The sequence below is a fragment of the Symphalangus syndactylus genome, chromosome 1, assembly GCF_028878055.3.
Source record: "Symphalangus syndactylus isolate Jambi chromosome 1, NHGRI_mSymSyn1-v2.1_pri, whole genome shotgun sequence".
Lineage (NCBI taxonomy): Eukaryota > Metazoa > Chordata > Mammalia > Primates > Hylobatidae > Symphalangus > Symphalangus syndactylus.
Genome location: NC_072423.2, coordinates 50,325,396 through 50,343,607, shown reverse-complemented (window position 1 = coordinate 50,343,607; position 18,212 = coordinate 50,325,396). Strand labels below are relative to the sequence as shown.

Genomic DNA, 18,212 nt, shown 5'->3' with positions numbered 1-18,212 from the left:
TCCTCACTGAATCAAAGGAAACAGCATATTTTCCCCACCAAATTTGCCTTTTAGGCCCTGTGACTCAATCTATGGTCACATCAGCATCGTGATCTCGATTTCCACTCTTGAAATGCCAGGTCTCGTCTGTGCCCCTGAGAGTGGAAAAAAGCATTGGCCCAGTGCCCAAAGGGCTCTTTCAGTGGCTTAGGGCCCAGAGGATGCTGTCGATGTCACTCTGTTAAGAGATGCCTCATCCATCCACTCGGTACACAGATCATTCCCGATCTATTTGCACTAACATGCTAGCTCTTCAAGTTATGATCCACATTTCAGAACATTGCTCGATTTTACAAAACACAGGAGGGCAACATGATGTGATTTCTCCATGTGTAGTCCCCATCTGAGGAGCAGGTTGGGTATAACAGACTTTTTCTCTTGCAGCTGGATGACTGTACTCTGCAGCTCTCTCACAATGGCGCCTACCTGGATTTGGAGGCCACCCTGGCAGAGCAGCGGGATGAGTTGGAAGGCTTCCAGGATGATGCCGGGTAAGAGCAACTGTTCACCCTGCTGACTGGTCCCCACCTACCAGGAAATGGTATATTGAGGCCTTAAAATATTTAGGAGGAACTACCATGGCTTTGACCTTCTCTTAATTCTCAATCACACACGAGGGAGATGCAAGTGACTCATCAGTGGTGACTGCAGACCCATTTCCATTTTGAGTAACTTTTCTTTTTTTTTTTTTAGCATTTATTATTTTTTTTTTATTATACTTTAGGGTTTTAGGGTACATGTGCACAATGTGCAGGTTTGTTACATATGTATCCATGTGCCATGTTGATTTCCTGCACCCATTAACTCATCATTTAGCATTAGGTGTATCTCCTAATGCTGTCCCTCCCCCCTCCCCCCACCCCACAACAGTCCCCGGAGTGTGATGTTCCCCTTCCTGTGTCCGTGAGTTCTCATTGTTCAATTCCCACCTATGAGTGAGAACATGCGGTGTTTGGTTTTTTGTCCTTGTGATAGTTTACTGAGAATGATGGTTTCCAGTTTCATCCATGTCTCTACAAAGGACACGAACTCATCATTTTTTATGGCTGCATAGTATTCCATGGTGTATATGTGCCACATTTTCTTAATCCAGTCTATGATTGTTGGACATTTGGGTTGGTTCCAACTCTTTGCTATTGTGAATAGTGCCGCAATAAACATACGTGTGCATGTGTCTTTATAGCAGCATGATTTATAGTCCTTTGGGTATATACCCAGTAATGGGATGGCTGGGTCAAATGGTATTTCTAGTTCGAGATCCCTGAGGAATCGCCACACTGACTTCCACAATGGTTGAACTAGTTTACAGTCCCACCAACAGTGTAAAAGTGTTCCTATTTCTCCACATCCTCTCCAGCACCTGTTGTTTCCTGATTTTTTAATGATGGCCATTCTAACTGGTGTGAGATGGTATCTCACTGTGGTTTTGATTTGCATTTCTCTGATGGCCAGTGATGATGAGCATTTCTTCATGTGTTTTTTGGCTGCATAAATGTCTTCTTTTGAGAAATGTCTGTTCATGTCCTCTGCCCACTTTTTGATGGGGTTGTTTGTTTTTTTCTTGTAAATTTGTTTGAGTTCATTGTAGATTCTGGATATTAGCCCTTTGTCAGATGAATAGGTTGCAAAAATTTTCTCCCATTCTGTAGGTTGCCTGTTCACTCTGATGATAGTTTCTTTTGCTGTGCAGAAGCTCTTTAGTTTAATGAGATCCCATTTGTCGATTTTGGCTTTTGTTGCCATTGCTTTTGGTGTTTTAGACATGAAGTCCTTGCCCACGCCTATGTCCTGAATGGTATTGCCTAGGTTTCCTTGTAGGATTTTAATGGTTTAGGTCTAACATATAAGTCTTTAATCCATCTTGAATTACTTTTTGTATAAGGTGTAAGGAAGGGATCCAGTTTCAGCTTTCTACATATGGCTAGCCAGTTTTCCCAGCACCATTTATTAAATAGGGAATCCTTTCCCCATTTCTTGTTTTTGTCAGGTTTGTCAAAGATCAGATAGTTGTAGCTATGCGGCATCATTTCTGAGGGCTCTGTTCTGTTCCATTGATCTATGTCTCTGTTGTGGTACCAGTACCGTGCTGTTTTGGTTACTGTAGCCTTGTAGTATAGTTTAAAGTCAGGTAGCATGATGCCTCCAGCTTTGTTCTTTTGGCTTAGGATTGACTTGGCGATGCGGGCTCTTTTTTGGTTCCATATGAACTTTAAAGTAGTTTTTTCCAATTCTGTGAAGAAAGTCATTGGTAGCTTGATGGGGATGGCATTGAATCTGTAAATTACCTTGGGCAGTATGGCCATTTTCACGATATTGATTCTTCCAACCCATGAGCATGGAATGTTCTTCCATTTGTTTGTATCCTCTTTTATTTCATTGAGCAGTGGTTTGTAGTTCTCCTTGAAGAGGTCCTTCACATTCCTTGTAAGTTGGATTCCTAGGTATTTTATTCTCTTTGAAGCAATTGTGAATGGGAGTTCACTCATGATTTGGCTCTCTGTTTGTCTGTGATTGGTGTACAAGAATGCTTGTGATTTTTGTACATTGATTTTGTATCCTGAGACTTTGCTGAAGTTGCTAATCAGCTTAAGGAGATTTTGGGCTGAGACAATGGGGTTTTCTAGATCTACAATCATGTCATCTGCAAACAGGGACAATTTGACTTCCTCGTTTCCTAATTGAATACCCTTTATTTCCTTCTCCTGCCTGACTGCTCTGGCCAGAACTTCCAGCACTATGTTGAATAGGAGCGGTGAGAGAGGGCATCCCTGTCTTGTGCCAGTTTTCAGAGGGAATGCTTCCAGTTTTTGCCCATTCAGTATGATATTGGCTGTGGGTTTGTCGTAGATAGCTCTTATTATTTTGAGATACGTCCCATCAATACCTAATTTATTGAGAGTTTTTAGCATGAAGCGTTGTTGAATTTTGTCAAAGGCCTTTTCTGCATCTATTGAGATAATCATGTGGTTTTTGTCTTTGGTTCTGTTTATATGCTGGATTACATTTATTGATTTGCGTATGTTGAACCAGCCTTGCATCCCAGGGATGAAGCCCACTTGATCATGGTGGATAAGTTTTTTGATGTGCTGCTGGATTCGGTTTGCCAGTATTTTATTGAGGATTTTTGCATCAATGTTCATCAAGGATATTGGTCTGAAATTCTCTTTTTTGGTTATGTCTCTGCCAGGTTTTGGTATCAGGACGATGCTGGCTTCATAAAATGTGTTAGGGAGGATTCCCTCTTTTTCTATCGATTGGAATAGTTTCAGAAGGAATGGTAACAGTTCCTCCTTGTACCTCTGGTAGAATTCAGCTGTGAATCCATCAGGTCCTGGACTCTTTTTGGTTTGTAAGCTATTGATTATTGCCACAATTTCAGAACCTGTTATTGGTCTATTCAGAGATTCAACTTCTTCCTGGTTTAGTCTTGGGAGGGTGTATTTGTCGAGGAATTTATCTATTTCTTCTAGATTTTCTAGTTTATTTGCATAGAGGTGTTTGTAGTATTCTCTGATGGTAGATTGTATTTCTGTGGGATCGGTGGTGATATCCCCTTTTTCATTTTTTATTGCATCTATTTGATTCTTCTCTCTTTTCTTCTTTATTAGTCTTGCTAGCGGTCTATCAATTTTGTTGATCTTTTCAAAAAACCAGCTCCTGGATTCATTAATTTTTTGAAGGGTTTTTTGTGTCTCTATTTCCTTCAGTTCTGCTCTGATTTTAGTTATTTCTAGCCTTCTGCTAGCTTTTGAATGTGTTTGCTCTTGCTTTTCTAGTTCTTTTAATTGTGATGTTAGAGTGTCAATTTTGCATCTTTCCTGCTTTCTCTTGTGGGCATTTAGTGCTATAAATTTCCCTCACACACTGCTTTGAACGTGTCCCAGAGATTCCGGTATGTTGTGTCTTTGTTCTCGTTGGTTTCAAAGAACATCTTTATTTCTGCCTTCATTTCATTATGTACCCAATAGTCAGTCATTCAGGAGCAGGTTGTTCAGTTTCCATGTAGTTGAGCGGTTTTGAGTGAGTTTCTTAATCCTGAGTTCTAGTTTGATTGCACTGTGGTCTGAGAGACAGTTTGTTATAATTTCTGTTCTTTTACATTTGCTGAGGAGAGCTTTACTTCCAACTATGTGGTCAATTTTGGAATAGGTGTGGTGTGGTGCTGAAAAATATGTATATTCTGTTGACTTGGGGTGGAGAGTTCTGTAGATGTCTATTAGGTCCACTTTATGTAGAGCTGAGTTCAATTCCTGGATATCCTTGTTAACTTTCTGTCTCGTTGATCTGTCTAATGCTGACAGTGGGGTGTTAAAATCTCCCATTATTATTGTGTGGGAGTTTAAGTCCCTTTGTAGGTCACTGAGGACTTGCTTTATGAATCTGGGTGCTCCTGTGTTGGGTGCATATATATTTAGGATAGTTAGCTCTTCTTGTTGAATTGATCCCTTTACCATTATGTAATGGCCTTCTTTGTCTCTTTTGATCTTTGTTGGTTTAAAGGCTATTTTATCAGAGACTAGGATTGCAACCCCTGCCTTTTTTTGTTTTCCAGTTGCTTGATAGATATTCCTCCATCCCTTTATTTTGAGTCTATGTGTGTCTCTGCACGTGAGATGGGTTTCCTGAATACAGCACACTGATGGGTCCTGACTCCTTATCCAGTTTGCCAGTCTGTGTCTTTTGATTGGAGCATTTAGCCCATTTTCATTTAACGTTAATATTGTTATGTGTGAATCTGATCCTGTCATTATGATGTTAGTTGGTTATTTTGCTCGTTAGTTGCTATAGTTTCTTCCTAGCCTCGATGGTCTTTACAATTTGGCATGTTTTTGCAGTGGCTGGTACCAGTTGTTCCTTTCCATGTTTAGTGCTTCCTTCAGGAGCTCTTTTAGGGCAGGCCTGGTGGTGACAAAATCACTCAGCATTTGCTTGTCTGTAAAGTATTTTATTTCTCCTTCACTTATGAAGCTTAGTTTGGCGGGATAGGAAATTCTGGGTTGAAAATTCTTTTCTTTAAGAATGTTGAATATTGGCCCCCACTCTCTTCTGGCTTGTAGAGTTTCTGCTGAGAGATCAGCTGTTAGTCTGATGGGCTTCCCTTTGTGGGTAACCTGACCTTTCTCTCTGGCTGCCCTTAACATTTTTTCCTTCATTTCAACTTTGGTGAATCTGACAATTATGTGTCTTGGAGTTGCCCTTCTTGAGGAGTATCTTTGTGGCGTTCTCTGTATTTCCTGAATCTGAATGCTGGCCTGCCTTGCTAGATTAGGGAAGTTCTCCTGGATAATATCTTGCAGAGTGTTTTCCAACTTGGTTCCATTCTCCCCATCATTTTCAGGTACACCAATCAGACGTAGGTTTGGTCTTTTCACATAGTCCCAAATTTCTTGGAGGCTTTGTTCATTTCTTTTTATTCTTTTTTCTCTAAACTTCCCTTCTCTCTTCATTTCATTCATTTCATCTTCCATCAGCGATACCCTTTCTTCCGGTTGATCGCATCTGCTACTGAGGCTTCTGCAATCTTCGCGTAATTCTCAAAACTTGGCTTTCAGCTCCATCAGCTCCTTTAAGCCCTTCTCTCCATTGGTTATTCTAGTTATCCATTCTTCTAATTTTTTTTCAAAGTTTTTAACTTCTTTGCTATTGTTTTGAATTTCCTCTCGTAGCTCAGAGTAGTTTGATCGTCTGAAGCCTTCTTCTCTCAACTCATTAAAGTCATCCTCCATCCAGCTTTGTTCCGTTGCTGGTGAGGAACTGCGTTCCTTTGGAGGAGGAGAGGTGCTCTGTTTTATAGAGTTTCCAGTTTTTTTGCTCTGTTTTTTCCCCATCTTTGTGGTTTTATCTACTTTTTGTCTTTGATGATGGTGATGTACAGATGGGTTTTTGGTGTGGATGTCCTTTCTGTTTGTTAGTTTTCCTTCTACCAGACAGGACCCTCAGCTGCAGGTCTGTTGGAGTTTACCAGAGGTCCACTCCAGACCCTGTTTGGCTGGGTGTCAGCAGCGGTGGCTGCAGAACAGCGGATTTTCGTGAGACCACAAATTCAGCTGTCTGATAGTTCCTCTGAAAGTTTTGTCTCAGAGGAGTACCCGGTTGAATGAGGTGTCAGTCTGTCCCTACTTGGGGGGTGCCTCCCAATTAGGCTGCTCAGAGGTGAGGGACCCACTTTAGGAGGCAGTCTGTCCATTCTCAGATCTCCAGCTGCATGCTAGGAGAACCACTACTCTCTTCAAAGCTGTCAGTCAGACAGGGACATTTAAGTCTGTGGAGGTTCTTGCTGAGTTTTTGTTTGTCTGTGCCCTGCCTCCAGAGGTGGAGCCTACAGAGGCAGGCAGGCCTCCTTGAGCTGTGGTGGGCTCCACCCAGTTCGAGCTTCCTGGCTGCTTTGTTTACCTAAGCAAGCCTGGGCAATGGCGGGCACCCCTCCCCCAGCCTCGCTGCCGCCTTGCAGCTTGATCTCAGACTGCTGTGCTAGCAATCAGCGAGACTCTGTGGGCATAGGACCCTCCGAGCCAGGTGCGGGACACAGTCTCCTAGTGTGCTGTTTTCCAGGCCCCTTGGAAAAGCGCAGTATTAGGGTGGGACTGACCCGATATTCCAGGTGCCGTCTGTTACCCCTTTCTTTGACTAGGAAAGGGAACTCCCTGACCCCTTGCGCTTCCCGAGTGAGGCAATGCCTCGCCCTGCTTCGGCTCGCGCACAGTGCGCTTCACCGACTGTCCTGCACCCACTGTTAGGCACTCCCTAGTGAGATGAAACCGGTACCTCAAGCAGAAATGCAGAAATCACCCGTCTTCTGTGTCACTGGGGCTGGGAGCTGGAGACCGGAGCTGTTCCTATTCGGCCATCTTGGCTCCACCCTATTTCGAGTAACTTTTCTTGATGGGCGCTCGAGAGTAGCCTTTCCTAGGAACATTTGTGGTAATCAAGCATATGGTATTTATATGCTAAGTTATTTTAAAATCGTATGTCACAATTAAATAGATATTTTCCAGCCAGCTGTGGTGGCTCACACCTGTAGTCCCAACTACTCGGGAGGCTGAGGTGGGAGGATTGCTTGAGCCTGGGAGGCCGAGACTGCAGTGAGTCATGATTGTGCCACTGCACTCCAGCTTGGATAAAAGGGCAAGGTCTTGACCTTGTCTCTAAAAGTGAATAAATAAGTGGATATTTTCCAGATTTTAGTGGATTTGCAACTATTTTAGATATTGTATTCAATGATAATTTACTGTATATTTTCTTAGCAGATGCTCTAGTAGATAGTTTTATATGGTATCATCTTTTAAACTCATTACTGTGGAAAAAGTAATTATTAATTATGTTAATGTCAACTTACTTTTTGCCTATACCTAGAATTGCTTAATACTTTTGCTGAATAAAGAAATACTCTGAGTCTGAATAAAGCAATATGCACATAAAAAAATCAGAGACGTGCACAGAAAGTGAAACTTCTCTAGGAATATACCCATATCAGCAGCTATTCTTATATTTATTAGATTACTGAAATAGCCCCTGATGGGGCCCCACCTTTTTCCTTCTTATTTTTATTTATTTATTTATTTTTGAGACAGGGTCTCACTCCAGTTGCCCAGGCTGGAGTGCAGTGGCATGATCTCAGCTCACTGCAGCCTCTCAAGTAGCTGGGACTACAGACATGTGCCACCGTGCCCAGCTAATTTTTTATATATATATATATGTTATTTTTGAGACAGAGTCTCGCTCTGTCCCCTAGACTGGAGTGTAGTGGTGCGATCTCGGCTCACTGCAACCTCTGTCTCCCAGGTTCCAGCCATTCTCCTGACTCAGCCTCCCGAGTAGCTGGGACTACAGGCGTGCACCACCAAGCCCTGCTAATTTTTGTATTTTTTGTAGAGATGGGGTTTTTTCATGTTGCCCAGGCTGGTCTTGAACTCCTAAACTCAAGCAATTCACCCTCAGCCTCCCTAAGTGCTGGGATTACAGGCGTGAGTCACCATACCCAGCCTACTTCTTATCCATCTCGAACTAAGTATATCTCTGATTTCATCACCCTCTTCTTCAGGAAACTTAAGAGGTTCCCTGATTCTTTCCAAATAATGCTCAGCTATCTTAATCTGTTGTCCAGGAGCCCCCAAAAGTTGTTTGAAACCACTTTGCCTGAGTTAAAAATATGGTCCACTGAATACTATCTGGGAGTTCTCATTTTTCATGAATAGCTCAATTAATGGAGAAAAATTGGAACCTTCTTAGTTTCATGTAGCTATTTGACTTTAGTATATACTGGTGGCTTCCTGGGTTTCACCTGTTTTAACACCCTTCACAATTTATGATCATTGATTGTGCTGCTAGTTGCCCCTCTTCTCTGCTGCTAACACTTCGGTAGGTCAGAACCATGCCTGTCTGAATGTCCAGGATTTGGCATTTTCTCAGCATGTTTCAGGCACTTAGCGAATACTAGTGTCCAGTTGAATGGCGCATTGCCAGAATGGATTCCTGAAAGGCATGGCCACGCGCACCAAGAAGACCAAGGTCCTTGTTAGGATTCAGCAAGGTGCTCTGAGAATACCCTTCTTGTCTCCAGAGTGGTAGTAAGGGGAACACCAATAGTATGTGAGAAAGGATCCTGGAAACCACTCTAGGCTGTGCATATGGGAGTGGTATCTTAAGTCACACCAGATTCTACTTATTGCTATTTTTAAAATTAACACTATTAGGCTGATAGACTTGGGGAAGTTCCGTTGCAAAAGTTTTTATCAAGTATTTGACAGTGACATCCTTTCATATAAGTTGTCAGAATGCAGGCTAGATGATAGTCTAATTGGATGACTTCATGGCTCATTGATCAAACAGACCCCGGGAATGTTATGAGTAGATCATTGTCAGCTTGAAAAATGTCTCTAGTGGTGTTACACTTGAGGACCTTGTCCTCGTTTTTGTTTTCTTCTTTCTTATCAAAACTTGAATGATTTGGAGATGGCAGCTCAGAAAAAAAGTGCTAATGTATTGATAAAAGCAATAAGAATAAAGGGTGTGGGAGAAGAATAATATTTTTGGATCAGCTACTATGCCAGGTACTATATTAGGCCCCCTATTCACAGGATCTTTAATAATTAATTATCATACTAGTCATGTAATTGGATTTTATTGTCTCAATTTTTCATCTGAGACAACCAAGGGTCAGGAGTTAACTTACATGTCTGGGGTGGCAAAGCCAAGTTTGAACACAGGTGTGACCAATTCCCAAGACTGTGCTCTTCTGCCATCCCAGGGGCTTCTGGGCAAAGGCACTTTAGGTTCTGTGCAGCATGTACATTGGCACCTTTGGTGGCATGAGGTTGGTTCCTGCAAGGACAGTTGGTCCTGGTCTAAAACACTGTCTCCAGTTGAAACAGCTTTGCTGCTGTCATCCATCACTGACACTACAGTTCACCTGGGCAACACCTGTCTCCAGATGCTGGCACTTCCTCCACAGCTGTTCCCAAAGAGCCAGGGCATCCTGCTGAAAAATCCCCAGAGTAGATCCTGGTGCTTGTATTCTCACTTTGTTCCCTTCTGAATCGTCACTTGGCCATAAGTCCATCCAATAGGTAGAGGTTGAATCCCATTTCTGTACTCTAGTAGCTAGGGTTGCTGGGAAAATGAATTATGGCAAGATGAGAAGGTGGGACTCAAGACTTGGGAAGCTACAAACAGAGGAAGGTAGCCCAAAAGATACTGGGATAGCTACACATTTAAAATTTTTTAAGAAAAATTTAAATTTTTAATTATTTTTGATGGGATCTTTCTTTGTCACCCAGGCTGGAGTGCAGTGGTGCAATCACAGCTCACTATAGCCTCCATCTCTCAGGCTCAAATGATTCTCCTGCTCTGGCTAACTTCTGTATTTTTTTGTAGAGACAGGGTCTCCCTATGTTGCCCAGGCTGGTCTGGAACTCCTGGACTCAAAACAATCCTCCCGTCTTAGCCTCTCAAAGTGTTGGAATTGGAGGCATGCGTAGCTACACATTTGACAAGTGTGCCCCCAAATCACCCTAGAGTGAGGGTTTGTATCTTTGAAATAGACCTTTTAGGTCCTCTCCTAGATGTGTGGCATTTGACAAAGTCTGTGTGTCTCCTATGAGTGGGAGTTAAAATATAATTGCTTCCCAGTTAAGACTTGCCCTTTGGAGGTATGAAAATGGCAAATACCATTTTTTTTCTCTTGATTTCTTTGTGTCAGTTATAGCAAAACGTCTGCTAATATTGTGGCCATCTAATGAAGATGTATGAGTCTGTGTGAAAATTGTGATGTTTTTCATACCATGTGTTCTGAGTTTCCTTGCTGGAGGATTTTGCTTCTTTGTTCTTGTCCATTACCCTGCACTTTTATGCCAAGACTAAAAATTAACTTCTTGTTTAGAATTATCACTCAGGCTTTAGCTAGTCAGAGAAGAGGAGAAAGACCTCTAAAAGTAGAAGGACAAAGCAATTATTATGCTAGCAAAACAGAGCCAGGTCTGTTCATCACCTTCTGAGGCCAGGTAAATTAGCAAGCACGACATGGTGCAGCAGACACAGAAGCCTGCAGCCTCCAGGTTATTTTTCCTGACGTAGTCATTGTGTGGCCTTGGGCAAGCCACTTTACCTCTGATAGGAGTTTATAAAATGAAGACACTTATAACATTTATTTACAGAATAAGGTAAATATGGCCCAATCCCATTTCCCTTCCTGTATGAAGAGGGGTCCTGATGGGGTCTCTGGCACCTGAGGATAGCAGTGTAGCATAATGGTTGGGGACACAGGCTTTACCGTTAGTCTCATGGCTGTTTGACCCTGGGGTTGCAACTTCACCTCTCTGAACCTCAGTTTCCTTATAATTGGGGGGCAATATTATCATAATACTGCCTCTTTGGGTTGTTTTGAAGTAAAATATGATAATGTATCTAAAACATTAACTAATTCCTGATACATAATCCACACTCAAAACTGTTAGCCTCTGTTATAATTACAGTCCAATTCTGGGAAGATGATACATTGAAATGGGAACCACTGGAGTTTAGACCCAGAGGATTCTATGCAGGTCAGGTGCCCTGAGATCTCAACTTTCAGTTAAGAGATCTCGATGGAGGTTTGCCCACAGGGCTGAGCTGGGCCAGAACCTCCACTCTTTTGCCTGTTGCTACCCTCAGTGTCTCTGAAAGGAAACCAATGCCAGCCCAGGTCCACAGGGCACTGTCATGGAGAAGGTGGGCTTTTAGACAAGCCCTGGAGGAGATAGTGGCTTTGGGTATTTGGAAGGTGCAGCAGGTGGGAGTGTGGCTTGAGTCGAGAGTGGACCTGAGAACCATGATGTTTCAGGGACATCGTGAGGACCAGTGTGGTGGCTGGACATGGCATACATGTCACAGGTGCTCCTAACTTCAGGTAACTTGGGGCATTCACCTTTTCCTCGGCATGACTCCCTTCAGGCCTGTGCCACAGGGTTGGCTGTGAAGATAGCTGCTGCTTACTGGCTGTGTCATGCTGTTCACTTTCTCTCATTTGCCAAGGGGGCTGGTAGTCCTCCACCCTGGGCCCATGTGTCTATGTGAGGCTGGTGGCTTAGAAATCATGGCTGGATGTGCATCTGGGAAAGGGTAAGAAGGGCCATGCAGAGTCCCATCTGCAAGGGTACATGGGTCCTGCCAGCTTTGTGCTGGACCTGTTTAGGAGAACCCGGGGATTTGGGACTGGCTTTGCTGTTATTCTTGGACACCTGACTTCTCAGCCTGCAGATCATGGGCCCTGAGGCCCATGAACCTCTGAGGTTTCCGTACAGTTTGTGGGTTTGTGGGATTTTGGTGGGGAGGTATTTCAAAGCCTTCATCAGATTCTCAAAGAGGTCTTTACATCTCAAAATATCAGGTTTGAAGGAATAAAAAGCAATTTCTTCTTATGATATAATACAAAAGTTAACCTCACCCATTCACACATTTGTCCAAGTTTCCTCTGCATTTTAGACTGGTGGAATGGGAAATCACGGAATAGACTTTGAACGTAAGTCTAAAAATCTACTGAACCTAAAAAACCAAACTGAAACAAGCAAACAACAAAACCCCCATGTTAAGAGAGAGATTCTGGTGAGGGTGCGGAAGGGAAGTAAGGTAGACGTTCCCTGATTTTTTTTTTTTCCTCTTAAGGTAGTTATCCTGAGCGGAGGGTGCAGGTGTGTTGGCCAAAGCCTTGTGGCTAATCTGTGACAGGTTCGAAGGAGCTCCTGTCTTCATAGTGCTATGCAAGGCTCAAAGTGCAGGCCATCAAGTTCTGCCCCTGCTCTCAGTGGGGGAGAAAACTGGCCCTTTAAAACCAAAGGAGCCATTAGGAGTGAGTTCAGCTGGGTTGAGTGGGTAGCCCAGAGGCCCTGCACACCAGCTCCAGGTGCCAGAACTGCTGATCTCTAGGTTCTGGCTTCAGAAGGTTCGGAGTGAGGTTCAGAATCTTGCTTTTTTTAAAAAAAAAAAGCTGTCCAGGTCGGGCACAGTGGCTCACGCCTGTAATCCCAGCACTTTGGGAGGCCAAGGTGGGTGAATTACTTGAGGTTAGGAGTTCGAGACCAGCCTGGCCAACATGGAAACCCCGTCTCTACTAAAAATACAAAAAATTAGTCGGGCGTGGTTGCACGTGCTTGTAGTCCCAGCTACTCGGGAGGCTGAGGCAGGAGAATTGCTTGAATCCAGGGGGTGGAGGTTGCAGTGAGCCTAGATCACGCAACCGTACTCCAGCCTGGGTGACAGAGCAAGACTCCGTTTCAAAAAAAAAAAAAAAGGAAAAAAATGCTGTCCAGGTGGTTAGATGTTTGTTTGGGAACCTGCAGCGTAGGCTCTCAGTCTTGGAGAATATTGCCACCCCCTGAGGAACTTTAGAACCTTCCCTGCCACGCCCAGCCTCAGGCTCATGAAATCAGAACTCAGGGGTGGGCCCAGGCAGAGGTGATTTTCAAAGCTTCCAGGTGATTTCAGTGTGCAGTCAAAATTGAGAACCGCTGCGTGAGGAAGACGGCATTCCTGATAAAGGCTGCAGTAAGTCAGGCAGGAATGAAGTAACTCCAATGCTGAAAGGACACTGGAATCAAAGGTTCTAAATGCCTTTAAATGCCAGGATGTATGAGGGCAAAGATGATATCAGGTAGGTATGTGGGTTGGAGTCAGACAGAAGAAAAATGACCTGCAAAGAGAGCCCCCACAGGACTCCTTAAGTGATGAGGGGGCTATGGGTGGGGGTGAGTGGGAAGAACTTGGAGTGGGAGGCCTTGGTCAGATGTAACCCCCTATGGGGACAAGCAGGGAGTGGCCTAATGAACCTAAACCTGGTGGCCGAGGAAGGTGAGTGGATTGGGGCCTGACCCAGGGTTGGGGAGGGAGGGGGCTGGGAATCTGGAGCCATGGTGCCAGCTCGTGTAGAGGGGAACAAGAGAATGGAATGGACATGTGGCATTAGGGGAATAGTGCACAGAATGGTGGACTAGTTAGGGAAATAGTGAGGTGATACAGTGGAGGCAATTTTGAAAAGGGGAGGAGGGGTTTATACCTGTTAGTCTGAGGTTGTGGCAAGCCACACACAAGGTGTGGGGTGGCTAGTGAAAAATGTTGGCTGGGGACCCAGGTGAGAAGGCTGGAGTACTGGAGAGGCTGGGGGTGCTTCCTTGGAGGGAGCTACAGAGTCTGGAGGTCTTGTCCGGGAGGGACAGCTATAGGATGCAGGTGAGGAGAGGACCAGGCCCTTGCTGTAGGGAAAAGAAAGTTAGTAGTCACCCAGATGATCCATTGAAAGCATAACCCAGGTGTTGTACATCAGTAAGAGACTCAGGTTTAGCTGCATGTGACAACCCAGAGAACAGTGGCTTAAAATTTTTGACTATATTTTTATCATGGAAAAAAAGTGGATATTAAGACAATGAAAAGACAGCCACAGACTAGGAGAAAATATTTGCAAAACGTATCTGATGGAGTACAAGTATCCAAAATATAAAAAGAACTCTTAAAACTTAATAAGAAAACAACCTGATTAAAAAATGGGCAAAAGATCTGAACAGATATGTCACTAAAGAAGACATTCAGATGGTAAATAAGCATATAGAAAGATATCCAACATTACATGTCAATATAATGTAAAATGTAAATTTAAAAAAATGAGATACCACTACACACCCCTTAGAATGGCTAAAATAAAAAAACACTGATATCAAATGCTGGCAAAGATGTGGAGCAACAGGAACACTCATTCATTGCTGGTGGGAATGCAAAATGACATGACCACTTTGGAAGACAGTCCGGTAGTTTCTTACAAAGCTAAATGTAGGCTTACCATACAATTTGGCAATCATGCTTCTGGGTATTTACCCAAATGAGTTGAAAACTTATGTCCGTGCAAAAGCCTGCACATATTTTCACAGCAGCTTTATTCATAATTGCCAAAATTTGGAAACAACGTGTCCTTCTGTAGTTGAATGGGTAAAGAAACCATAGTATTTGTCCATACCATGAAGTATTTTTTATTTAGGAATAAAAAGAAATGAGCGATTAAGCTAGAAAAGATATGGGGGAACCTTAAATGCACATTATGAAGTTAAGCCAGTCTGAAAAAGCTACATACTGTGAGTCCAACTATATGACATTCCGAGAAAGGGAAAAAGCTATGGAGACAGTGAAAAGATCCTGTTGCCGGGGTGGGAGTTGAGGTTGGGAGATGGGTAGGGAGGGATGAACAGGTGGAGCACAGGGGATCTTTAGAGCAGTGTCACTGCTCTGTATGTTATTGTAATGTTGGATCCAGAACGTTATGTATTTGTGAGAACTCATAGAACTGTTCAACTGTTCGGTGAATTATAAAGTAAAACTATGGACTTGTTAATAATGTGTCAATGTCAGTTAATCTGTTGTAACAGATTAACATCTTGCACACTAATGCAATATGTTAATAGGAGAAACGGGTGGGTGGGGAGGGGCAGTGTGGATATATGAGAACATTCTCTACTTTCTATGAAATTTTTCTATAAAACAAAAGCCACTCTAAGAAAATCAGTGGATAATTATACAGTTTCAAGGACAATATGTTGATTCCATGATACTCTTAGGAACCTGGGCTTGTTTTATCTTTATGCCCTACCATCCTTAGGATCTGGCTTTTGTCTTTCATGTTTCATCATAGTTACAATGCAGCTGCCCCACACCCTTGTCATATCAAGACAGGGAGGTATGTATGTATTGGTTAGGATGCAGTCTTCTCTGTTGCAACCAAGAAATCTCCCAATATGGCAGTTTAAATAAAAGTTTTTTTCTTTTATAAGATTCCAAATATAGGCAATCCTCTTTGGATATGTAAAATAGCTATAGCATCCTGACAACAAGGATTCCATCTCTGGGTCCAGGTGGCTGCTTCCATTCTTACCATCTCATCTGCATCTCAGCCCCTAGAAAGAAGGAAAGGGATGAAGGGAGTACACACCCATTTCTGGGTGCACATAGCTTTCACTCATATGATTTTGGCCAGAGGCTCGAGGGCACAGTATGAATTGTGGGCTGTATCCAGCTAACCTCCTCCTATCGCTATGAATATTAGGTGACAGCTAGTGGTCCCTGCCTTAGTTGAGAAGAGTGAAGAGCAGTATTGGTGCTGGCTGGGTGTACTGCTTTTAAAGAGCTTTCCAGAAGCTCCACCAGCGACTTCCATCTGTAGTTCACTGATGAGAACTGTGCCACATCGTAGAGTGCCACATTGTGGAATATACGTTGTCACTCCAAACACAATTGGATTCCCATTATAAGGCAGAAAGGGAGATGGGAATTGAGTGGGTAACCAGCAGCATCTGCCTCTGCAAGGAGAGAGGAATTTCAAAGAATGGGCAGTTGAGGATACTGTACCACAAAGGCAAGTTGTGAGGAGGAGCAAGGCAAGGCTTGGAGTGGTGAGCAGGAGATTTAGGGTGTCCTGAAGGGGAAGAAAGCAGAAGGGTGGTGGGGGCAGAGGCTGGCGAGGAGAGACTGGGGGCTGAGAAGGGAGCCAGCAGGATTTCCCAGGAGCTGAAATCCGTGAACAGCTTGAACAAGGGCTCTGTCCCATCACAGGGTACGTGAGGGTGGAAGACAAGAGAATGAGCTAATCAAGATGTCAAGGACCTCATACCAGACACAAAGATGAACTGAAAACAGACCATAGTCCTAAATATAAGAGCCAAAACAATGAAACTCCCAGAGGAAAACAGGAGCAAGTCTCCATGACTGGGTTAGGCAGAGTCATGGTTCTTGCCACGTGTGCTTTCCATGTCTTAGATATGACAAAAGCACAAGTGACAAGAGAAATAAAATAGTTTGAACTTCATCAAAATTAAAGCCTTTTGCATCCCCAAAAGACATAATTGGTAAAGGGAAAACACAAGCCACAGAATGGGAGAAAATGTTTGTAAATCATATGTCCAGTATCTGATGACCTGGAAGACATCAGGCCATGTGAAAGAAGCCAGACACAAAAGGTGACGTACTGTTTAATTTCATTTGTATGAGATGGCCAGAAAAGACACATCTCTAGAGAGACAGAGTAGATTGGTGGTTGCCTCTTGCTGAGTGTGGGGACAGAGAGTGATTGCAGATGGGTATGAGGGTTTTGGGCTGTTTTTGCATTGATGAAAAAGTTAAAGTTAGATTGTAATGACTGTACAACTCTATGAAGATACTAATAATCAGTGAATTATATCCATAAAACAGGTGGGTTTTATGGTACCTAAATTATACCTCATTAAAGCTTACAAAAAACGTGTGAGGGAATGACCATGGAAAAGAGACACTGAGCTGGTGATGGCCGGGCTAGGTGTGGGGAGAAGTTCCAGCTTCTGTGATGAGAGGACACTAGCTGAGCAGAAGCTGACTGAGAAAGTTCATTCCATCTGCCTTATGTCTTGTTGAAGCAAGAGTGAAGGAAACTGGAAGATGAGAGAACCAGACTGGCCTCTCTGAGAAGGTATCTAGAGAGGTGACCTGTTTTGGTAGGTCCCTTTTCCCCAAGTGCACAAACTTCACACTTTGGTCATAGGACGTGTTGCCCAGGGTGCTTCCACGTGGATCCCCTGTGTGTCTCGGACTCCTCACACCTTCCAGTTAAAGTAGATGACTCATTCCTCAGAGGCTGACACACTCAGGGTTGCACACACAGGAGGCATAGACATTAGTGCCTTGAGAAAATTAAAATGCTACATCACTGGAACTTTAATGAAGAACAGGAAAAAGTGTCAAATAATAACAAATGCATTATTGTCGATTCTTGAATGGGCAGTGAAGAGAGAACGAGAAAAAGGAATGATGAGAGAGGTGGGAGGAATGAAAAGAGACAGACAAAAATGAAGCGAGAGACATACATAAAGTGAGAGAATATCCAGACATTATGACAAATGGAACGAGGGAGAGGAAGTGGCTGAAAGAACAGTAATATCAACAAGGGTATTACCTAACGTTATTCAGCATTTATCACATGCCAGCTATGTCCACAGCATGTTACTTGCATTGATTGAATTCTCACACCCTCAGGAGAAGGTAGACATCTTATTTTACAGACAATAAAGCCAAGGCTCAGAGAGGTTAAGTAACTTGTCCAAGATCACACAGCTGGCTTCAGAGTCGATGTTTTTCTACCTCTACAGTCTGCCAGGGGAGAACAGAACACACCCAGAGATTAATGTAGTGGTAACTGCCTCTCTTGCTTAAACTTTGAGCTTCTGGGCAAGTTAATCTTAGCAAGTCCTTTTACTAGCTGATGACTGGTTCAAATCCTCCTCCATCTCTTTATCCCTGAGATGGAGTGCCAGTTGAGCCCCATAGCTCCAGAAGCTTACTAAGAGCTTTTTATTCCTGGGACAACTGTTGAGGGGGCCCTTGTCCCTACTTTTGCCAGATGGTGAAACATCTGTTTCTATCCTTGACTGAAACTATAGTTTATTTCTTCTAATTTTGGTGGAGGAGTACTTGGGAGCATTGATTCCACTGTTGGTTGCTAGAGAAAGTCATCAAGCTTCTGGCTCTATACCACTCAATAAAATAATGTAAGCACTTGTTCTTACAGTCACAAAGGGCTTTATATGTTACCCTTATAAAAAGGCTCCCTTGAGACACAGGGTCAGAACTGAAACACACAGGTTTCTGTGAGCCTTAGTTGGTTAAACCAGACTTTTCCCAAGGCCACTGATACT

The 18,212-nt window shown here is 43.3% G+C and overlaps 1 protein-coding gene across 5 annotated transcripts in view; it reads left to right on the top strand.

The window, feature by feature from the left end:
* Nucleotides 1-18,212, top strand: part of FHOD3 (formin homology 2 domain containing 3) — a 498,310-nt gene that overhangs the window by 64,313 nt on the left and 415,785 nt on the right. For all 5 annotated transcript variants that reach the window (XM_055233750.2, XM_055233761.2, XM_055233789.2 and 2 more), the window contains exon 2: nt 424-530. In XM_055233750.2, the coding sequence (XP_055089725.2) occupies nt 424-530 (107 nt within the window). The remainder of the gene's footprint in view (nt 1-423; nt 531-18,212) is intronic.